General features: G+C 37.5%; 1 protein-coding gene across 1 annotated transcript in view; it reads right to left on the bottom strand.

The window, feature by feature from the left end:
* Fyb2 (FYN binding protein 2) overlaps positions 1-25,202 on the bottom strand; it is a 68,282-nt gene that overhangs the window by 30,394 nt on the left and 12,686 nt on the right. The window contains 2 exon segments of the mRNA XM_076862585.2: positions 1,679-1,713; positions 10,198-10,298. Coding sequence (XP_076718700.2) covers positions 1,679-1,713; positions 10,198-10,298 — 136 coding nt within the window.

Genomic DNA, 25,202 nt, shown 5'->3' with positions numbered 1-25,202 from the left:
TTTACAGGTTCCTTAACTCCTCAAGTCTTCAGGGTCCCATCTGTAGCATGGAAGCAGTGTCCCAGCTCACAGTGCTACCACGTATGCAAAAGTGCTTGGCTCACAGCAGGGCCTTGGTACAGGGTCTTGGCCAGATGAAAGACACAGAGGTGTTGACAGCAGATGGAAATGGTAATTGTCAGAAAGAAAACAATTACAGACAGCAGAGTTGCAGTGGTTTAGTGTGAAGGCAACAAGCTCTTCTCCAAGGGCCCAGAGCTTCTCGAAAGGGATTGAGTTGTGTCCACTGACCCTACAGTCAAGGCTACTCCAAGGCACTAAGAATGGATGAAACCAGATGCTGGGGATGTGGCTCTGTGGTTGAGAACTTGCCTACCATGTGTGAGGCTCTGGGTTCTGTTCCCAGAGCCAACACTAAACAAAATAAACAAACAAAAACAATGATATCAGATGCCACTCACCAAGATTAAACATAGAGATGAATGTAAACCTTATCTGAGGGTTAAAAAACTGAAAAACTAAAAATACTTTCATACCTTTTAACTTGAAAGCTATGAGACTTGGTCATATGCAGAGCTCTCTTATGCAGGGTGGTTTATCATATGTTGATGTTACCAGGTAGCTGAAGCTTTTATTTATTTATTTTCCCAGTACTGGGTGTCGAACCTAGGGGTGCTCAATCACTGACCTACATCCCTATTTTTTTTTTTTTTTGTTTTGAAACAGGGCCTCACTAAGTTGCCTAAGCTGGCCTTAAACTTGCAATCCTCTTGCCTCAGCCTCCCAGGTCACCATGAGTACAGGCATACACTACTATGTGGCCTAGGTGAAGCACTTTTATAGATTGCTTCTACTCTTGCTCATAAGAATGATAGTCATTTGTATTTTTCTAGCTACAGAATGTACCCACAAATAAATAATCCTCATCAGAAAGTATAAGACAACTAAGAAAGAGAGATAAAGGATGTAGACTAAATGAATACTGTAAGGACAAGATAGGACATTAACTGGCACCATGAAGACACTAGGTATGCACCCACTGTGAGCCAGGCACTGTGCTGAGTGCTTATACACTTTGACTTGGTTCTCTCACCCATTCAGGGAGATAAGTATAGTTCCATTTATTTATTTGGCATCTACTACTATAGATACAGTAACAAGGTGTATGCTTCCTGTCTCCAGGGAGATGGATAACTCCATTTTATAGAGGACATAACTGAGGCTCACTAAGGTGCATGCTCTGTTCTAGAGACTTGCTAACAAACTCTTTACTGATACTTACCTTATGTTCATCCTCACAAGGATCCCAGATGTGGGTGCTTTATCATCCCCATTTTATGGGTGAGGCCATGGAGATTCAAGATCACAAAGCCAGGAACTCTGGTCCTGCATGGCCTTCATCAAATGCTATATCACCTCTAAGGTGGCACCTGTTACCATGCCCAGCAGGAGCCCCGAAGTATGCCTTGGGATCTGGACAATTTCTCAAAACACAAGATAAAGAAATGGATTGGCCAAGGGACTCTTCCCTTAGCCACTGGATTCTGGAAAAGCCTGACAAAGAGGGTAAAACCAAAAACTAGGACCTTCACTTTCACCAAAGAAAGTGCTCTAGAATCAACCCTGCAGACTTGTTTACTCTTAATTGTCACAGTGGTAAGGAGAGAGGAAACAGTACCTTTTGGAGTTCTTCAATTTCAACTTCATAAGTTGCTGAAATAAACATAAAAAGTTATCTCAGGTCAGTTTGCCCACCCATTTCTTCCAGTACTCATGATTAAAGCAATGATGCAAGATGGCAAAGTTCAGTTTTATCAACCTTCAGAGCATCGATCTATATGAGGCTGTGTCTACACAGTTTGGGAAATTCTAGGGTCGCTGATCATGGTTTTAATTTCTGTGGGAATTTCTAACATGGAATTTATAGTTGATAAAAGCATACAAAACCATTCTAATTTTCTTGGTTTACTAAATAGATATATACTCCATGCCTAAGAGAAAGCACTGAAATTTAGAGGTAGCACTTTAGAAGGCAATCTTGAAAGAAAAAAGGGCCTAAATGCCACTTTGACAAAATGAACTCATATCATGTCCCAAAGTGGACTATTTCTGAAACACTGCTTGAAGAGGAGCCTGCCAATTAAGACTCAAATATCTTTTGATTTTTCTGATACTTCTTTGGATTTCTTTAAATGACACTTAATAATTGTATTAACAAATATAAGTAATGACAAGAATTTGGGTTCAAATTCAGTCCTGCCATTTCCTACCTGGGGGATTTCAGACAAATTACTTCATTTCTTTGAGCCTTACCTTGTCCATCTGTGAAACTGGGCAAACTGGTACCAAGTTCATGAAGAAATTAAAGGGGATGATATTAGATGTCAATACTTAGTAGAACACCAGGGGTTCTATAAAAAGTAACATGTTTTTTCACAAAATTGCTTATTTGGGGTTTTTTAGTTTTGTTTTGCTTAGAAGTTATTTATGCAAGTTCTCCCTCTGCTGTTAAAGAATGTGTGAGTGACAAGCAGGACTTCTGTTTAATTTCTTTCTTGCTGCTAGAATCCTAAAGATGACCAAACAACACTGACCAAACAACATGTTGTATTTCTAAGCTTTCATTTTTGCAAACACACAATACATAATGCAATTAATGGAATCCCAGGTTTTCCTTAGGAATTGTAAGCACATGATTCTTGTCACACTGACCTAAAATTCTGCAAGGATAATTAGTAATATGTACTTCACATTGGGTACACTTTAATTTTCACTGATTTTTAAATGAAAAAAATTCCATTCTGTTACTCCTCGATTTAAAAATTTAAATTATTAATATTTTCAAAAAATATGTCCTTGCTGGGTTGGGATTGTGGCGAGGTGGCAGAGCACTTGCCTTGTATATATGAAGCACTGGGTTCTATCCTCAGCACCACATAAAAATAAATAAATAAAATAAAGGTATTGTGTCCATCTACAACTAAAAAAAAAATTAAAAAAAAAAATCTCCTTGCCAGGCACAGAGGTGCACACTTGTAATCTCAGGAGCTTGAGAGACTGAGGCTGGAGGACCGCAAGTTCAAAGCCAGCCTCAGCAACTTAGTGAGGCCTCTTAAATAAACACGGCTGGGATGTGGCTCAGTGTTCAGAGTGCCCCTGGCTTCAATTCCTAGGTACCAAAAAAAAAAAAAAATCTCCTTACGATACAGTTTGCCCCATATCTTTTCCTAGTATGGATTTGGTCTACAAATTAAAAAAATGATAATCTCCTTCAATTTATTTATCTGTTTTTTTTTTTCAAAGAGAAAATTGTGATTTCATTTGCTTTCCCTAGCCACCTGGAGGGGTAGAAAATACTATTTATTCTGCTTTAGGAACTATGAAACCAAGGCTCAGAGACACCTTAATTGCTATGTCTAGTAAACAGAGATAATACACATTCCCTTGAAAATGTATTCATGATGTTTAAGAAAGTGGGAACTCTTCAATGGTATGCTATGCAATACAAACCTACTCCAAGGTACAAAAAGGCTGTATCCCAAGGGGTCAGGAAAGAACTAGGAGACTTAACAAGGGGATATGACTCAAGCCCAGTCCTGGCTCACTCTATACTGAGTTATAGAACTTTCTCTCCATGGAATAGCTTTGCCTTGACTGGCAGAGGAAGGACAAATGTCAGAAGAGGCTCCTTAGCCACCCTCCATCTACTAATGTCACAACATGGTCATGTCTGGGAGGCCCACAGCTAATTCTACATGTACTAACTCCCTGTGTGACATTGGAAAAGTCTTTTCACCTCTGTTAGACCAGTAGATGAGATGACTCTTGCTAATATTACAAAAACAATAATAAAAAGTGGCTATTATTTGTATGCATATAGCTAGCAGGCACTACGTGTAAGTATTTAAATGCACTATTCCATTCAACTCTTATGACAATTGCTGCTCATACTCCTTCTTTACTGATGGAGGAACACACAGGGAAGTAAAATAACTTGCCCCAGGTCACTCAATTGGGAAATGACTTAACTTTCTTCTAATCATGGATTTGTTTATTTAAATGAACTATTACTCAGGAACATAATCAGAACTTCATCATTTGAAGGAATCTCTGGGGTCTCAGAAGCACAGTCCAGAAAGCAGTGGCCCAGGTGACCTCTGAGGACAATTCTGCAGAGCTTCCAGAACAACAAGAAGCCTGTACACCCAAGGCTGAGTTCTGTAAGGATGGGCAAGACTCACAAAGGCCCCGTGCAGGGCTGAGCTCAGTGGTGATAGTAAAAGCCAAACACCTCATCCTCTCCTGCTATTTAAAGGTATCATTTAGATTCCTCACCTTCCTTGGTGGACAAGGCAAGGAAGAAAGATTCATTTTCATTTAACTTTTGGATAAGGTGTGAAAATTAGCTCAAGGGTTTAGGTTTGTTTTGTTTTTGTTTTAATCTATGGATATTCCGTTGCTCCAACACTTTGTTCAAAGGCTATCTTTCCTCTGTTGAATTGCTTTAGCATCTTCATAAAGAAAACAATCAGGTGGGCATATTGGCATAGGTCTATTCCTGAGTTTCCATTGGTTTCTATGTGTCTCCCTGCCAATGCCACAGTCATGATTACTGTAGCTGTAAATCTTGAAACTGGGTAGACTGATGTTTCCTAATCTTTCTTTTTCAAAACTGTTTTTAGGTGTTTTAGTTCCTTTGCTTTCCCATACGCATTTAAGAATAATCTTGTCTATTTCTACAAAACATCTTGCTGGGATTTTTATTGCAATTGCGTTAAAACCTGTGTATCTCCAGGGGGGAATTGAAATTTTCTCTTGTCAATTTTACTGTATTGAGTCTTCTAATCCAAAAGCAGGATATGTCTTTTCATTCACTTACACTTTGATTTATTTAATCCAAATTTTACAGTTTTCAGCTTTTATGTCTTATACACGCTGTGTTAGATTTCAGTCTGTCTTTTTTCTGAACCATTGTAAAAGGTATTGTATTTTTCAATTTTAGTGTGTCCACGTGTTCACTGCTAAGATATAAAAATAAAACTGTATCCTACAACCTTGCTGAACTCAATTATTAGTCCCTAGGAGGGATTTTTAGGAAAGGAAGGTTGTAAATTCCTTAGGAATTTCTACCTAGATAATCATGTCACTCCAAAGAAAGGCAGTTTTTATTTCTTCACTTTTGATCTGAATGTCTTTTATTTCCTTGCTTTACCTTATTTTACTGGCTACAACTCTAAGCTCTGTGTTGAATAGGAGTGGTGAGAGAGGCCATTCTTGCCTTGCTCCCAATTTGGGGATAAAGCCTTCAGTATTTGTGGTTAAGCATCTTGCTTTGCTGTAGGTTTTTTTTTTTTTTTTTCCTGTGTGTGTGTGTAAATGTCCTTTATCAAGGTGAGGACATTCCCCTCTTAATTTTTCAAGAATTTTTGTATCATGAATGGGGGTAGAATTTTATCCATTTTTTTGCTTAGATTTTATATGATTTTTATTCTTCATCTGTCAATATGGTAGATTTTGTGAATGGACTTCTCAATATTGAACCAGTTTACATTTCTGGAATAAACCATTTTTAGTCATGGCATGCAATTCCTTCTAAAATCTTCTGAATTCTGTTTGCTAATATTTTGTTAAGGATTTTTATGAAACTCATAAAGAATATGAAGTTTTCTTATTTAATTGGCTTTTGTCAGGTTTCTGTATCAGGATGATACTCGCTTTATAAAATAAATCAAGAAATGTTTTCTCTTCCATTTTTCTGGAAAAGATCACATAGAATTGGTATATAATTCTTTAAATGTTAGCGTTTTCTGGTGAAGTCACTTGGACTAGGATAATTGGAGGGGGAGATTTTTCAAATTATGCTATCAATTTTCAAGAGTTACAGGGCTAGTCAAATGATTTATGTTGGGTGAGGTGATAGTTTGAGCTTTTAAAGGAATTACTCCATTTTTACCTCAAAATGTCAAATTTTATATGTATGCAATTCTTTATAATATTCCTTTATTATTCTTTTGATGTCTACAGGATCTGTGATGATATCCCTGTTTCATTTTTGATATTTGTATCTTTTTTCTTTGTTTCTTTGTCAGTCTTGCTAGTGATTTGTCAATTTTATTGATCTTTTCTAAGAACAAAGTTTTAGTTTCATTGATCTTTCTTATTTTAATTCCATTTACTTCTTTTATCTTTGTTGTTTCTTTTCTGCTATCTGCTTTGGATTTTCTTCGCTCTTACTTTTCTATGTACTTTAGGTAAGATCTTAGATTGTAGCTTGAGATATTTACTTTATGATTTTTTAATTAAAAAGTTAAAAATGTATATATTTAGGATACACAGAACTATATTTTGGTGTGCATATGCTTTGTGAAATGGCTTAATCAGACTACTTAATGTACATATTATCTCCTATATTTTTTGTGGTGAGAACACTTAAAATCTACTCTTACCATTTTTAAAGTATTCAATGTATTGTTATTAACTATGGTCACCACAGTGTACAGTAGATCTCTAGAATTTATTTTCTCGAACTAAAATTTTGTTTCCTTTGACCTAGCGTCTCCCTGACCTCCTCCTACACCTGTTGTTGGGAATATCATTGATTATACTCTCTGCTTCCATGAGACTCACTGTAGATTCTACATATAAGCAAGAATAATGTAATATTTATCTTTCCAGGTCTGGATTATTTTACTTAACATAATGTCTTTCAGGTTTATTCACATTATCATAAATGACAGAATTTCCTTCTAAGGCTGAATAATATTTCATCCTGAATATATTCCATATTTACTTTATCTCTTCATCTCTTGATGGACACTCAGGTCGATCTCTGTCTTGGCTATTGTGAACAACGCTGCGGTGAACATGGAGGGCAGATCTCTCTTCTTCATACTGATTTCATTTTCTTTAGAGGTATATCTAGATGTGGGAATACTGCATCATATAGTTCTGTTCTATTTTTTTTTAATAAATTTCATATTGTTTCCATTATGACTGATTGCCAAATAAGTCCCTTAATTTTATTAACTCTTTCACATTTTGATTCTTTTGTTATTACAAGTTACATATTTATATTCCATACCTCTATCAAATTGTTACAGCTATTGTTGTTTTTAGTCATTTTGCCTTTTAACCTTCATACTAAAGATAAAAGTGATTCACACCCCATCATTACAGTATTAGATAATTCTGAATTTGTTGTGCATTTATTTTACCAGTAAATTTTTACCATTGAGTTTATATGTTTTCATGTTACTAATGGGTATCCTTTCTGCTGGATGAAGTCCTGTTAGCGTTCCTTGTAAGGCGAGTTTAGTGGTGGAGAATCTCCTCGGCTTTTATTTGCCTGGGAAAGTCTGTCTCTTCTGGAAGACACTGTACTGGGTCAAGTATTGTTAGTTGGTAGTTTTGTTTTTGTTTTTTTCCCTCACAATTTTTCATTTCAATCTATTCTCCTCCTGGCTTGTAAGGCTTCTGCTAAAAAACCACTGCTAGACATATTGGAGCTCCTTTTTATGTGATTTACCTTTTTTTCTTGCTGTTTTAAGAATCCCCTGTGTCTTTGATTTTAACAGTTTGATTATATCTTGTTGTAGTCTTATTTGGACCAAATCTGACTGGAAACATTTTACCTTCCCACACCTAGACAATTTTACCTTTCTCCAGCTTTTGAAAGAAGAAAACTTAAGAAACTCACCACCTTATCCTCCTTCACTGATCTCAACGTCCATCTTCTTCTACCTTTCAGAGTTTTCTTGTCTTCTTATGTTTATTTTTATATATTTTATACATATATAATGACCACATTTTTAAAACTATACTTAGCAGGAAGGAAGGAGGAAAATACTTGGGCTCCATCTTCCTAGAAGCAGGGTTTCACTAGATTTCAATGTCTTATTTTATCAAACACTCAGAAAAACTCCACAAAAAAAAAATAGTATACCCAATTTCTAGATGAAGAAACTAAGGTTCATGTGTCATCTAGGGGCATAAAGAGAATGGAAGAAACTAATAAAAGAGATGAAGTAGCACAGTTTGGGGTGAAATAGCTCCACTGAGCTATCTTCTCTCTTTTTTCTGGAGGGTGTTATATGGTGGCTCTTTAGAGAAAGGCAGGGTAAGGGACTCACCACACACTTTTGATCCCAGGCTATAGTTCCTCAGATTCTTCAGGCCTAGCAGATTTATTCTTGTCTCCCACAAAGATGTCCTTCTGAAAGGGGAAGCCCTAGCCACCATCCCTCCCCCAACCCCTCCTTCCTCTTGCTCTGTTACCTCCCAATGGGATTGGGGGCTTGTTTTCTGAGCCCTTTCTATTTTCAACCATAAATACTTGGCTCCTTGGCAGCAGAGCCCTGTCCATGATGCATAACCCAGGATCTTTCAGTGAAAGAATGAACAAGGACCTGCCTCAGTGATTCCAGCTTTGGGTATCTAAAATGATGTCCCTTGGACGTCTCACCGTTAAGATTTGTGGCCTAGAGAGAATAAATGCAGATCTCTGGCCCCATTTCCCATACTTGGTTCTTAGCTTCACCCTGTACCATGAGGGACCCTTGCATGAATCCAAGCTCCATCCACCTCTCCCCATCCCAAAAGCTTTCCCTGAAGCCCAGTCTTTCCTGAGAAGACCCAATCAGGAGTGGGGGAGTCATTGCACAGGGCTGGATTCTAGGGTTGGGGAGTCTCATGTGATCCAGAGAGAGAAGGTACAGGCTCTGATTGGAGCATCCCCTTATCTCTGTATACCTTTTGGCCTTGCAGAAGGTCATGCAGTTGGGACAAATGGGACACCAAGCCTTTCTATCCAAAGTGTAGTCTCTAGACCAGCATCATCATCATCACCAGGAAATCCCAGGCCACATTCCAGAGCTACCGAATCAGAATCTGTAACTGGACAAGATCCTTGGTAGATCCGAGGGAACTCTAAAAAGTGAAAAGCCCTGCTCCAAGGTGGGATGCCCAATACTCTGATATACAGGCAGCATTGCCTTCTGTGAACAATGGGGTACAGGAGTTCCCCTCCTTTATCTAGCATTTTATAAAACATAGGGAAAATCCTAACTCTGCCCAGTTGAGGAGAGAAGGAATTTTCTAGTAGTTTTCTAATCTCTTATTTCCTGGGCAAGGGAAGGAAAATGTCAATAGGGTCCTCATCCTTCCTTCATGAACTTCCCAAGAAAATGACTTCCCTTTCCCAAGTCTCGAGCTTATTGTTCTGTGTAATAAATTAACGAGACCAGATGATCTCTCGTTAACCTTCCTTCCAGAGAAGCCACACTTCTGTGAATGAGAAGCAGCATAAAACTCTGGAAAGAAGGTGGGATTTTGAGGGAGGCTGATCTTGCTTACAACTGTTGCTCTACAAGATACAGCATATATGATCTTGTCCAGCTCAACCTCTGATCTTCAGTTTCCTGTCTCTAACAGTGAGTGATAAAACCACTCTATTACAGACACGTACACAGGACCTAATACAGAACTATAGTCCGTAGTACAGGTTTGGCAATCGCCTGTGTTTATTCTGGCACTAATATTTATGATTTTGCAGATAACTAAGAGATTCTTTAGGCAGAAACAGACATTAAATTTGCAGAAATGTTAAGATTCCCTGCTTCTTCTGTTTTTACCTAAGAGGGTCTCCCTTTTTTTCACAAAAAGCTTGAATATTGTCAATATCAGAGGCGGGAAGACTTAACTCTGAAACAGTGGTCAGATCCATTAAATAAATTCCCTTCTTCTATTTGGATTGCACACAACCGCCTAATTCCCATGGTCTCTTATCTCCATCTCCATGTTCTGAGTAACGAGGGGACTTCAAGAAAGACACCACAAAAAGAAAGATGAGGTTTCAATAGGAGACGGAAGAAATATGAATCACTATATCTTGATTTTTTTTTCTCCTACGTATCTACAAAAAGCAAAGCAGCTAAGTCAATTGGAAAGGAGAGGAGAGGAGAGGAAAGGTGGAGGAAAGAAGGCAGTAATAGGAATTGTAAACAGCACAGATGCCCAACTGGACTTCTTTATATTTTTTAAGAGATTAGACATGGCAAAAAATAAAAAGAAATGAGATGGTAGAACAGAATGGCTGTGAGTTTTTTTTTAACTTAAACTTTGCCAGAGGGAAAAAATACCATTTTTGACACATTTTTATTCCACACAGGGTTACAATATTAATTGGCTTAGCAGACTTACAATCAGCAATTTCTATTGCAGTGCACAGGTTAATGGAGTTGCCAGAGTGTCTCCGATATGAAATTGTTGCCTCATAATTATGTGGTTCTTCAAATTCAGCACTGAGAAGCACAGACAAAAAAAGGTTATTTAAAATAAAACATTTCTTTAAGCACAGTTTAAAACTCTTTGTATTTTTTTCTCATTAGAAAGTAATGTAAGTGTGCCTGGCCAATACGGTGACCTAAGCAGACATGGAAGGCACACACATCTCTCCTTTAAACGCACAGGAAGTCTAGATGAAATATAACCGTGCAAAGTACTGAACAAAGATTACATAGCTCACATGGAAATCAATAATGTAAAATCCCTGGTGCCAGTTACAGTGAGAAAACCCACAGTAAAAGTTGCTAAGGAATACTGTAGTCAAGGGACTCCAAGGGAAATTAAGACCAGATAAAGAAAGGACTTAATGATTGGGCAGTTGGGGATTTAATGTCTGAGCCACGGGCTTCATCTGAAGGGGGAGCTGTCATTGAGCTATCAACATGAAGTCCAGAGTCACAAAATGATTAAGTTCTAGAAAGAAATTGTACACTCTCCCAGAGAAAGAGCAAGAAATTTTGTTGTCTGACTATGGCAAGAGAATTGAAAGAGCTTGATTTCTCAAATATGAGACATCATAAACTCAAAAACCCAGCATCAATGTGGGATCTAAATTCATTCAACCTGTATAATCCAGAGATACAAAACCAAAACTAGAACTTGAACTTCAAATCTTCCTCACAAAGGCAAACCTGAAATAATTCTGTGAAATTGTGTCCAAAACCTTTGGAACCTATGTCTGCAAAGAAAACAGGACCCTCTTAAGTCAGTCCCAAAAAACAAAGGACAAATGTTCTCTCTTATATGTGGATACTAAGCTGTATCAAGGGAGGGTAAGGAGGGGAAGCACAGAAGTTCATTGGATTGGACAAAGGGGAATGAAGGGAGTGGGAAGAGGAAGAGAAAAAAGATAGTAGAATGAATCAGACATAACTTTCCTATGCTCGTATATGAATACAAGACTAATGTAACTCCAAATCATGTTTAATCACAAGAATTGGATCAAAACTGTAATGGGTTGCACCCCCTGTGTATATGTCAAAATACACCCTACTGTCATGTATATCTAAAAAAAGTGGCATCTATACACAATGGAGTATTATGAAGCACTAAAAAATGACAAAATCATAGAATTTGCAGGGAAATGGATGGCATTAGAGCAGATTATGCTAAGCAAAGCTAGCCAATCCTTAAAAAACAAATGCCAAATGTCTTCTTTGATATAAAGAGAGCAACTAAGAACAGAACAGGGAGGAAGAGCATGAGGAAAAGATTAACATTAAACAAAGACGAGTTGGGGGAGAGAAAAGGAGAGAGAAGGGAAAGCATATGGAAATGGTAGGAGACCCTCAATGTTACACAAAATTACATATAAGAGGTTGGGAAGGGAAAGGGGGGGAAACAAGGGACAGCATTGAACAACAGCAGATGAGGTAGAGAGGGAAGATGGGAGGGGAAGGGAGGGGGGATAGTAGGGGAGAGGAAAGGTAGCAGAATACAACAGTCACTAATATGCCATTATGTAAAAATGTGAGTGTGTAACTGATGTGATTCTGCAATTTGTATTTGGGGTAAAAATGGGAGTTCATAACCCAATTGAGTCAAATGTATGAAAGATGATATATCATGAGCTTTGTAATGTTTTGAACAACCAATAAAAACAACAAATTTTTTAAAAGGGGGGGCTTATAGCCCAAAACAAAACCATGCAAGGTGATGGGCCACCACAGCATACACAGGAGATGCAGTTAGTAGGGGGATCAAACAATAGAGTTGTATGAAAAGGAATTTAGAATAAGTGTGTTTTTTAAGTGTTCAAAGAAATTGAGTAATAAAAGCTATTAGGCAGATTTAGGAATAGGTGGAAGAAGTTATAGAAATCATAATTATAGTTCTTTTTTTTTAAAGAGAAAGAGAATGAATTTTTTTTAATATTTATTTTTTAGTTTTCGGTGGACACAACATCTTTATTTTATTTTTATGTGGTGCTGAGGATCGAATCCAGTGCCCAGTGCATGCCAAGCGAGCATGCTACCGCTTGAGCCACATCCCCAGCCTAATTATAGTTCTTAATATAAAAAATTAATGTAGATGGGGCTGGGGATATATATATATATATATATATATATATATATATATATATATATATATATCAGTTGGTAGAGTCATGCCTCGCATGCACAAGGCCCTGGGTTCAATCCCCAGTACCACATACACACACATACAAAAAAACATAATAATGTAGAAACTGAAAAGCATATTAGATACATAAAAAAGGAAACTGATAAATTAATTAGATCTGAGAAAATCACCCAAGTCTAGTAGAGAGATTAAAATAGAGAAAATAATGAGAGAGGTTAAGAGACAGGGTGGATTGAAAAGGGACAGCATAAATATACAAGGAATTCAGGAAGCAAAGAAGAAAAAGAACAATGAAAAGGAGTCACTATTCAAATGACAATAGTCAAGACTTTTCAAAAATTGAAATGGGACATGAATCTTTTTGTTGCATCAGCCTCAATAATGAGAAATAACAGTAAATCCACACATGTGGTTTGTAATATGTAAGAACAAGTCAAATAAAAATGTAAAAGCTGCACAAGAAAAAGACAGTCAACTGAGGACAGAAACCAGACTGGGAATGTGTTTCTCATTAGGATAGTAGTTGGTGGAGAAGGTGGAGAGTAGCTTGAAACACTGAGGAAAGAAAGCTGTCAACATAAAGATTCTAGTCCAGATAAATTATCACTCGAGGGTGAGAGAGAAACCAAGATATTCTTAGAATGCAAGTCCATGCATTTAGTATTCACAGACCTTGCTGAAATATACCAAAATGATGCACTTTGGTAAAAAGAAATTGAACTAGTAATGAAGTGCGATATAAGGAACAAGGGTGAGCAAAGGAATTAATAAAACAATCGGGAAATCTGAATAAATATTGACTGTGAGGATTACTAACTTGGAGAAGTTTAAGGGAATTACAATATTACCTAATAATATGGAAGATAGAGGGAGAGTGCTACTGGAAATTCTTTGCAGGTCTTTATATTATTGAGGAGCAAGCTAGAATTTTTGAATAACATTAGACTTAGTTAATTGTAGATGTCAAAATTTGACCATATGCACTAAAAAGAAAAAAAAAGGATATTTAACTTTTTGACTGATAGAAGGGAGACTTTTAATGGAAAAACATTTTTAAAAAGGAGGAGGAGGAGAAAGAAGACAAAATACAAGTAGAGAAACTATATAAATTATAATGGCAAAAGTGCAAAATAATCAAGAAATATAATTAATGCACTTAGATTAATCTACTCCAATTAAAAAGTGTATATTTTAACTATCCAGCTAATGCTGCTAAAAAGTAACCCAAACCCTGGAGATTCCAGAAAAAGGAATGAAGATCTTAACCAAATACTACCAAAACTCTCCACTGAAGTAGGCTTATTAATATTAGATTATACTTTGACAGAACTTATCAAGAAAAAAGAAACCAGTAAAAATGAGTGCAAACATATAAGGGGAGGATGTACGCACACACGAAGAAAAGAACAGAGACAAAATTAGAAATAGTTTCATGTTCTCAAAAATCTAGGAAAATGTTCTGATAAGTTTTTTGTGCCAATAAACTTGAAAATTTAGGGAAAACTGGCAAATTTGAATAGAAATGTAAAATTACCATGCTAATTGAGGAAGAAACAAGAAGCCAAATAGGCCAACAGGTCATGAGAAGGCCTAAACCCACTCTACCTTCTCTCTACCACTCCCCTACTACCACCTTTCTTCTTGCTCTCTACCAAATAATCTTTTAGGCAAGTTTTAATGAAGCTTCAGAGAACAGAAAAAGACGGAAAAACTACTGATTTTAAGAGAATGGTATAATTTTGATATGGAAACCATAAAAGAATCATTCAATAAAAGAAAAATATAGCCCCATTTCACTGAAGAGATTTTAGTCCAAACTCATTAAATAAAACCCTAGGAAAATGAATTAATCAGTGTTAAAAATAATTCAAGAACAAGTAAAATTTCGGGGACGGCTCAACATCAGAAAATGTATCACTGTAATTACTTTGTTTTAATGAGAGGGAAGAAAAACAGACCATTTTAATAGATGTGAAAAAAAGAGTTAAACTTTGTTAATTGGATTAACCTCCAAATGTCATACTTAATTGTAAATCGTAACAAAAGAACAGTTAATAACCATATAAACTCTGTCAGGAACTTCAGCAATAAGAAAAAGAAAAATCCAGGGAAACTTGGGCAAAGGTTTATGATAGATATTATTACAGAACAGCAAAGTTGAAGAATCTCTAAAAGGAAATTTTTGATCTCACAGTAAACAGGGAAATGGAAATCAAGACAATGAGAATTCAGTTCATACTCCTCAGATTAGCAAGGATCCCAGTTAAAAAATAATACCTCTTTGGGCAAGAAAACAGAAAATCCTTTATTGTGCTCAAGAGTAAGACCTGGCACACCCATTTTGGAGGATGATTTTCAGTATCTAGTAACACCAGAGTTGTTTGTTAATTGGTTAGAAATTCTACTTCTAGGTAAGCAGCTTTGAGAAAGTTGCTTGGATTCATCTAGAAGCCTTGGGGGATGGTGACTGCAGCATGGTTTAACATGGTGAAAATTTAATACAACCTCTTGTCCCTTACAAGGAATACATAGGAGATGGTCACGTGTGCATTGGATGAAATACAACATAGCAACTCTAATGAATAAACTAGACTTACTTATATCAACACAGAAGAGGAAATAGCTTTGTTAAAAAACAAGCGAGGAAGGATTAAGTCAGATGACATTTATATAAAAATTTTAAACATTTTATCTTTAACAGATGTATGAGTTTGTAGTTCAACTATAAGAATATGCAAATTAGATACACTCACAAATTCATGATAGGAGTTGACTATGGGAAAAGAGAAAGAGAAATGGAACAGTGAAACCAAGGGACACCATCAGGGACACCGGCCACCAGTGGAGGTGGATATCCAGGTGTGGATAGCCAGGAGCAGAACAATTACCATCATCCTACCTCTTCCCTTCCCCTTCCCAGAATGAGGTCTTTGCATCTAGGTATCCTTCCTGATTTTTTCCCATTTATATTTATATTCATAACAGTTGGTATGACAGGAAAGGTTGGAGTTCTCTTTCTTTCCTGTTTCCTGCATTTAGTATTATATCATAAGCACATTCTACCCAATTATTTTCCCTCCTTTTTTTGGACCATTTGGATATTTTAAAGCTTTCTGTTCTTTTTTCTTTTTCATTTTTTTTTACATATTCTATGGAATACTTTTAAAGATATAGGGATAGTTCACTTTGTTGAAAAAGAAACACTATGAAATTAACGCTCCAGTGCCTTCTCCCTTCATATTTCTCTCCCTTTCCCTCCACATGAAGTAATTGAGAGAAACTTCCTTAAATTATAGCCTATGCCATATATCTCATGCTCTAGTGCCCTAACAACCTCATTGGGTCTATGGTAAATTAACTTTATTAATAAGAAACAATTTGTGGAAAAAATTGAAAGAAGACGTCTAATCAATTACTTGTACTTTTGTCAGAAATGAATAAATATCTGACTCCCCATGATGATAAAGAATTCCAACCAAGTGTTTTTCTTTAAAAAAAAAAATCCTTGAGATCAATTATCTTTGGAGAGAGGCAGTCCAGGATTAACACTAGAAGGGAAAGAGGATATTGTGCCTTTTGCTGCATGAGAATGTCTTTTAATCTCTTTTCCAGTGCATTAAAGCTAGACCTGAGATCCACCTTGAATTTATACAGTGTGGATCAATATAAAGAACTTGAATTGCAAGGAAGAAATAACTCTATGATTTAAATTTATCTATGTTTCAATTTCTTTATTTCCACATTTATGACAAATGTCTGTCTCCAGAACCATAGGCCTGATTGGGAGGCAGCACAGGAGGGTAGCCAGACCTGGAGTGTGGATTCAGCAGAGAAGAACTGGAATCCTCACTCACTTCCACCTCCTCGTCATGGAGTACTGAATAAATACCTTAATCTTCCATCTCCTATCTACAAATAGTAATAAAAAAATTTGCTTTGAAGTCTATTGTGTATATTGAATGAAATACTTGCCCCCTGCACTTAGGCATTCCCCAAGGGTGCTAGTAAAATGATATTGGGGAAATTATTGTGTTTTAAAAAGATAAGCTTTGAGATTTGCATTTTATAAAATGCCTTTATTACTGATATACCATTAAGTTTCTACCTTTTAATACTTCCAATCCATGACATATGGAGCTACAGTGTTTCTTAATATGTCAAAATTCTCTTTGTCAAGAAACTTCAACAGAAATAACCCAATCCCAAAAGTCAAAGGTCAAATGTTCTCTCTGATATGCAGATACTAACCTACAACAAGTGGGGGTGGGACAGAACAGAAGTTCGCTGGATCAGACAAAGGGGAGTGAAGGGAGGTGAGGGGAGATGGGAATAGGAAAGATAGTGGAATGGATCTGACATAACTTTCTTATGTACATATATGAATAAATCGCAGTGAACCTCAACATCATGTACATGCACAAGACTTGGATCCTAATTAGCATAAGATATATTCCATGTTTGTGTGTGTATATATATATATATATATATATATATATATATATATATATATACATCAAAACAAATCCTACTGCTCACTAATAATAAAAAAAAAAGTGGCATCCGCTTGACTGTTGTGTTAAAGATAATTTACAAAATCAGAAATGTCCTAATTTTGCCTGGATCCTTAAAATCCTATTTTCAAAATAAATGTTTCAACAACTGAGATCTCTCTGGCTAAAGTATGGACAAATGACCTCCTCTCCTGGTTGGTTCCACTTGTCATGTCTACCTCTGGACCACAGCCCTGAGTTGCATCTGCTGAGTCTATTGTCCTTTGGAGAATATTCTGTCAACCTCTGCATTAGGCTGTGCTCTCTGGAGAACTGTTTCACACAGCTCATTTAAAGATATGTTCACTCTATCAGTGAGATTATTATTATTCTTTTTTTTAGTTTTTGATGGACACAATATCTTTATTTTATTTATTGCTGAGGATGAACCCAGTGCCTCACACGTGCTAGGCAAGTGCTCTACCACTGAACTACAGACCCAGCCCTCAATAAGATTATTAATCCTAGGAATAGCTACTTTTTTTTTTCCTGAGGGCTTGTCATATATGAGATACTGTACTTAGATTCACTCACTAGCTATGTGGTCTTGAGTAGTCATTTAAATTCTTAAAACTTGTATTTCTTCATGGGGTCACTGTGAGGTTTTAATGTGGGAATAGCTGAGTTATTATATGGAAAAACCCTAACACATGAATTTTTTTCTTGTTTTCTCCCGTGCCACAGTGCAAGATGGAGAGTCAAAAATCTTACTGCAAGAAAGTTCTGGAAAACCTAAAGAAGAGCTTGTGCTCAGTAGAAAGATTGAGACTTGAATAGCAAAACCTACTAGCATACTTTTATGTTTACTTTATGAGAAGGGCGAACTTAGGTTGAAAATTTAGTTTCTTCCACTTTTGATTTCAATGGGCCATGCATTTTGGAAATTGGAAGAATAAGGGTATCTTGGCTAGCAGTTGTACTTGAGGACATTCTATAGATCCTTATGATGAAGAATATGAACCATTTGATGTCTTAATTATCCCAAGTCTAAAACTGGACAAATTCCTATTTCCAATGAATACTTCTTACAATACTACTCTCCCCAAAGCCCTTACTTCACCTTAAGAAATCCTTCTCTTGAATTAAATGATTGATGATTAGCCAAAGGACTTAAAAACAGCATACTAATGCAGTTGGAGGACTTAAAAACAGTGTAGTAATGCAACCACATCAGTGTTTATAGCAGCTCAATTCACAATAGCTAAACTATGGAACCAACTTAGGTGACCTTCAGTAGATGAATGGATAAAGAAAATGTGGTATATTTATTCAATGGAATATCACTCAGCTTTGAAGAAGAATAAAATGATGGCATTTGCCAGTAAATGGATGGAGTTGGAGAATATCATGCTACTCGAAATAAGCCAGTCCCCAAAAAACAAAGGCGGAATGTTTTTTCTAATATGTGGATGCTAATTCACAATAAGGGGGTGAGGCACTAGAGACAGTAGAATTACCTTAGATTAGGAAGAGGGAAGTGAAGGGAGGGGAGGAGAGGAGATGTGGGCATAGGAAGGATAGTAGAACTGAACAGACATTGTTACTTTATGTATACATGTGACTGCATGACCAATGTGATTCTACAACATGTACACTCGGAAAAATGGGAAATTATATCCCATCTATGTATGATATATCAAAGTGCACAAATGCATTCTACGGTCATGTACATGTACAACTAATTAAAACAAGTTAAAAATTTTTAAAAAGAATTTAAAAAATAACATCTGTGATATCCAAAATGGATCTCAAAATGCATCCATGCCAAGTTCACAAAAATCCAAGATCTATTTTTAAGGTAAGTGTTTCTCTCATAATCTATGAGCACAACTGTATTCTGCAAATTAGGTGATAGTGAAGTGAATAACTGACACGGCAGGGCAGCACACAGAGGGACCTGGGATTCAGAAACACAGCTTTGGCCCGATCTCAGCTCTGCCTGGCTGCGACCTGGGACAGGTAGTTTGACCCAAGTCTCTTTCTCCTCTAGTCCTTCTTTATAAGGCTGAGGTGTGTAAAGTATACCGTGCTTAGTGCAGTGCCTGGTGGAAAGTGTTTACCATCTCCACTATTTCTACTTCTGCTCCTACACCCTTCATCTGCGGTCACCTTCTAATTCCACCTCTGGCCCTGGTGTTTCTATCCTACCATTTTTACAGAGTGCATGCGCGCGCACACACACACACACACACACACACACACACATATATATATATATATATATATATATATATATAATTTACATATACACACACATGTGCATCTACACACACATAAGTTACCACACCTGTGACACAACCTTATTAATTCTACTATGACCTCTATGGTAACAAACAACAAATACAACATCTCCAACATCCCTCAGAAGCAGGCACTGGGGATTTGTTTCCTTTTACTCCTGTATTTACAACCCAGTTCTTTCCATGAAGGACCACAAAACCATGATGCCTAAGTTAAATGTTATAGAAGTGCTTGGGTAACCTCACAAAACACACATCTCCTTGGCCTGTTTCAAGATTAGTGGGATTAACTCTGAAGCTGCATTGTCAAACCATTAATCTCATTTGTAAGGACATGTAAACAATAACAATAGGTAATAACTACCGAGCACTTAGTATATGCTAGGCATTGGTCCAATTTTGTATGTCAATTCACTTGATGCTATGAAATTGGAGAGTATTTTTCCCAAGGGCAGATGAAGGGACACAGGCAAAATTGAATTTCACAGAGTGCTACCATGGCACAGCAGAGAATAGATCCAAGACTTTGACCCCAGAATCTGGGGTCACAATCACTCATCTGTACACCGCCTCGCCAGGGGATGCACCAGTTGAAGTCAAACTTAGCATAAGAAGCTCACACTGTAATGGAAGTCATCAAAGAAGAATGTCATTAAGGCACATAGCAAAGAGGACCCCAGATGATAGACCAAACTGTTTACCCAAAGCCATAATGAGAGAACGGTATGTCTGCTACAGATGTGAGAGTAGGGAAGATCTGAGATTCCTCCTTCAATTGTCATACGCTCTTATCCACTTTTTTCTTTAAGATGGGGGTCTCACTATATTGCTCAGACTGGCCTCAAACTCCTGGGCTCATGCCACTTTCTTGCCTCAGACTTCTGACTAGCTGAGACTATAGGTGCATGCCACCACACCTACCATACCTTGGCTCTTACTTTTTTTTTTTTTTTTTGTACAAGTATTGAACTCAGGGGTGCTTAACCACTGAGCCATATCCTCAGCCATTTTTTATATTTTATTTAGAGACGGGGTCTCACTGAGTTGCTTAAGTCCTTGCTAAGTTGCTGAGGCTGGCTTTGAACTTGAGGATCCTCCTGCCTGAGACTCCGGAGCCTCTGGGATTACAGGTGTATGCCACCATGCCTGGCTCTTACTATTTTTTGGAGGTTGGGGGTGGGCAGTGCTGGGGATTGAATTCAGGGGCCTCACACATGCTAGGCACATGCTTTTACCACTGAGCCACATCTCCAGACCTCTTACTCACTTTTTGAACTAACTATATTCAGATTAGTTTTGTATATGTTATCTAATTTAATCCACTCAAGGCATTTCACAGATGAAGAAACAGTCTTGGAGATATTCAGTAACTTGCCCAATATAGCATGGCTGTTAAGTAGCGGAGGAGATTCTGGAAAACAGATCTCCTGGTTCCTCGTGCATTAGTCTTTTCTCTGTACTGCAAGCCACTCTAGAAGAAGGGAAGGCTGGAGAATTGAAATTATAAAGCATCAGATGATACTGAAGTTCAAGGAATTGATAAGTATATTTTGGATGATATTTTTTCAAAACATTTTTGAGGCTGATCCAACAGTTTCACAGATCAATTCTTCTATATATTAGTCATTTGTTTGGGAATAATGTGATGGGGAGTTAGTCTTCTCTATGTCTGCCACTGTCACCTATAAAATAAAAAATAGCATTTATTTAACCTGTAATTTGAGGTTAAGATAGAACCAGTAGAACCCACTGGGAATTTGGGGAAAACTTTCTAAAAGCACTTTTTCTTGTCTCACCACAACGCTGAAGCAGATTCTTAAACAAACCAGATGCAACTTCAGGAGTGTGAAACAAAATGACTTCCAGTCCTCATTTGGATCACTCAGATCAACCTTTCAAAATCTGCATTTGAAATTTCAGAGTGTCTGCTTTGGGGTGTGCCATAACCTCTCACCCTGTTTGTCTTATGGAGATAGAAGTGAGGTCCCCTCTGAGCTAGTGGCAGGCTTTAACCAGGAGCCTCCCTCCTGATTGCCCCTCTTGGGACCTTGATAGGTTGTCACAAACCAAACACCAATCACTGCAGTTCATCAAGTGCTTACAGTGTTGTGATTTCAATTGGCAGGAATTACTGGTTTTTATCTCTATTGTTACAACAACCCTGAAAGTGTATGATATATCAAAGTGCATAAATGCATTCTACTGTCATGTATAACTAATTAAAACAAATTAAAATAATAATAATAATAATAAACTCCCTGAAAGTTAGGGTTTGATTTTACCATTCCCCATGTGAGAAAATAGAATGTTCAGTGATCCTAAATAATTTTCCCAACACCACACAATCAATATGTGGAGCTCAAAACATGAGTCCAAAGCTACCTGACCCCAAAATCTATGCTCTTATCCCTTTATCACTCCTACCTTGGATCTTGTAATTTTCAATAAAACTGTCATTCAATTTAAACAAACTTCAATTATGCAGAAGATGAGAAATTAGACCCTCCTTCTGCTTACAAAGAATTTATAAACAGAGAGGTCAGATACACCCAGAAAAATGGAAAAAATAGCAAAAACAGACTGTACCATCTTGGGGGACTCTACTATTCAGCCAGCATCTGTTGACCAGCTAATATAAGTGGCATTGTCCTCCAAACACACCAACAAGTCCTAACCAGCCAGGTGACCTGTGGTTCCTCGACACCAGACTGTTTCCTGCTTCTAAGTTTTTGTACATGTGACTCTTCTGCTTGCAATATCCTTATCACCAGCATCCCATTTAAAAACTCCTATTTCTTTTTCTTTCAAACTTTTATTTTTTTAAAAAAATACTGATTAAGTGCCCTTCTCTCTGGCCCTTCCATAATGTATTCTCTACACAGCACCTAGCATGATCTAAAAATGTAATGAGACCACTCACAATTCTGCCTAAGACTCTCCAGAGGCCTCCTGTGGTTTCCAATAATAACAGAACAGCACGGAACTCCTCACCTTCCAGATCTCAGCCTTATGCACCTCTCCAAGGTGCTGCTCTGCCGTTCTTCCTGGACACTCCAGCCACACAGGTGTCTTTCTGCTTTGCAAGGATGCCGTGCTCTCTCCTCTCACAAGGGCTTGGCAAGCGCTGGTCCTGCTCTCCGAACTGCCAGCTCCTTCTCAGCCATGGGTGTCCCCTTGGTCCCCTTTAGCAAGCCCCTCTGCAGCTACTTTTTCTAAACAGCCCTCCTCCCCAGCAATTTCTACATACCATAATACTCTGTTTTATGCTCCTTTTAGTCACTACCGTTAAAACTAGGTTATTTTATCTCTGTTGCTCTGAGATCTTATGATATTTTGTGAGCTTCACAGACTGCTAGGTCCCCAGTACTTAATAGAGTACTTGGCATTCTGTAGATCTCCGATTAATAACAGGTTTTCTTGTTTGAATCCTCTTCTGATGTGCATAGAAATATAGATTGAGCATCCTTTATCCAAAATGCTTGCTACCAGATGTGTTGCAGATTTCAACATTTTTTTCAGATTTTGTAATATCTGCATAGACTTTAATGGTTAATCATCCTTAACCTGATCATTCAAAATCAGAAGTGTTCCAAAATTAACAACTTTTGTGCATCATGTCAATGCTCATTTTTTGGGATCATTTAGGATCTGGGATGCTCCACTGGAAACTCCTGGGTGAATAGGTAGTCATTTTTTTCATCGAGCTCCTTCTATTTGCCAGGAACTGTTCTAGCATATAAAAGTGAATAATAGACAAGATCCCTGGAGTCAGGACTTTCATGGTTTGGAATAACACAGAAAACACATAGGTTGAATAAATATTGTCATTTCAAGCCTTAATAAATAATAGGAAAACAAGGTTGGGTTATATATGGAATTGGCAGAATCTTGGTTAAGGGGACATGAGCTGACACTTAAGCATGTAATGCTGCCTTACTTATATCATTATTTGCTTATTTATGGTTTTCTTCTCAACTAAATGAGGGCAGATCTGTGCTTTGTGTCTTGTTGCATTACCAGCATCTAGAACAGTGGCTGGCATGAGGTTGGGGCTTTATAATTATTAAATAAACAATAACTCTGCAGAATGAGAAGGAACCATCAAATGATGATCTAGGAGAAGATCTTCACACACAGAAAAAAGCATTTCTTTTTTAAAGAAGTATTTCTGCTTGGTCTGAACCAGTTTTGTTTTGTTTTGTTTGTTTGTTTCAGAAGGTAAAATGTTAGGCAGCAGGTTGACTACAGTGCACAAGGGAGAGGGGGTTAGGAGGAGCATTTGGAGAATAAATGGTGACCAGAATATGGACTTGTAATATGGCCTTGGTAAAGAGTTTGTGATTTTTCTGAATTTTCTTCTAAACTTCAAAATGGATACTAAGTGCTTAGTGCATCATTTAATTAAATACATACTTAATCTGAGGAATAAGGATTCATAGAAAAGGAGAAAAGAGAAAAAAATGCCTTCCATAAAAGCTAAAATAATGATAAGCTTCTTGGCAATGTCACTTGACCAAGGAAAGAGAGTTTCCTGAGTCCCTATCTTCACCTGGTAGTAGCACTTGCATGACATACAAGGGAAAATGAAGAGCTCAGATTGTCCCAATTATTGAGCATTAATATTAGAAGGTCATGATACCAAATATGCAAATCAATGCAAAATAAAGAGATAACAGAGTCTGCATTGATATAAAAGTTATTGGAAGGTGATATCATCATCCATCCATCCTTCTCCCTGATTCTGTATACCCATTATCCCACTTACTTAGTCACTAAGTAACTATTCTTTGCACAGTTACTGTGTGCTAGGTCCTAGAGAAACAGATGAAGAACACAGATGATCCCTTCTTTCATGGAGTTTGCATTCTAACATGTCTTCGAAAACCCTGCCTGGTGGAAAATATTGACTGAGACAGGGAAGTGCTGCTGGAAATCTTTAATAAGGTCCCAGTTTCACATCCTGAATAAGCTTTGTGGTATATTGTACCTTATGGCAATTCAAGAACCTTGATTTGATATACCTCACCTGTGAAATGGGTATTTTGATATTGCCCTCTGGTGATCATGGGAATAAAACTAGTCTAACAGACACAAAAGGAATGAGCAAAGCCAGCAGGTGCCCATTCTTAAGTATTAGCTTAGCTTCCAGTCCACCTTACTGAATATACCTTTATACAAAAATAGCCTCCAAGTCTGCAACTTATAACTGTCATATTTTTTCCCTCACTTAGGACATTTTCCAATTTGTCATTTGAATGCCACTAAAGAGAGAAGGTAAAACTTGGCTCCAAATCCTTTCATATTTTCTCTCTACCCTGTCTAGTCTCGCTCATACAGATCTCTTTGCAGGCAGAACACAAAATCCTAAGGCAGGCATTCAAGAACAACTGCTTGGAGAATATTCAGGCTCCATCTGTAGAGTGGGTCCCAAGTCTGTTAAACTTGCCCTCTTTTGTCATGGGAGAAGAGCCCATGTGAGTCCTCAGGCAAGCAGCCTGGGGTGGTTGAGAGGCTGTGTCTGGATCCAGGCTGGCCAGGTCAAGCCCTGGAAGATTGGGAGATCCAGTGGCACCATCCCAGATGACCCCACCTGATTCTCTGAGCTCAGAGGGCCCAGAAACTACTTCCTTTGTGGGGTGGCCATGGTTGGAAGTTTCAAAATGAGACTAGACATAAGTGAAAGACACAGGCTCTGTCTATGACAAGTGCTCAATAAATAGAAGCTACAGGTGAATTTTTTAAAAGGAAGAATTTTGAAAACATAAAAGACTGTTAGTAAATCCACTCCTCTTGCTACTACTATCCTTGTGAAAGGCAAGCCAAATGGTGGCCATTTTGTGATGTTTGAAGTCCAATTAAAAGGGATAAAAAGATGGCCTAGGGTGAGGCTCAGTGGTAGAGCATTTTCCTAGTATGTGTAAGGCCCTGAGTTTGATGCCCAGTCCTGTATAAAATACTACTACTACTACTACTAATAATGTTATTGAAG

Source organism: Callospermophilus lateralis, chromosome 7 (genome assembly GCF_048772815.1).
Source record: "Callospermophilus lateralis isolate mCalLat2 chromosome 7, mCalLat2.hap1, whole genome shotgun sequence".
Classification (NCBI taxonomy): domain Eukaryota; kingdom Metazoa; phylum Chordata; class Mammalia; order Rodentia; family Sciuridae; genus Callospermophilus; species Callospermophilus lateralis.
This window is presented reverse-complemented; position numbering and strand designations above follow the sequence as displayed.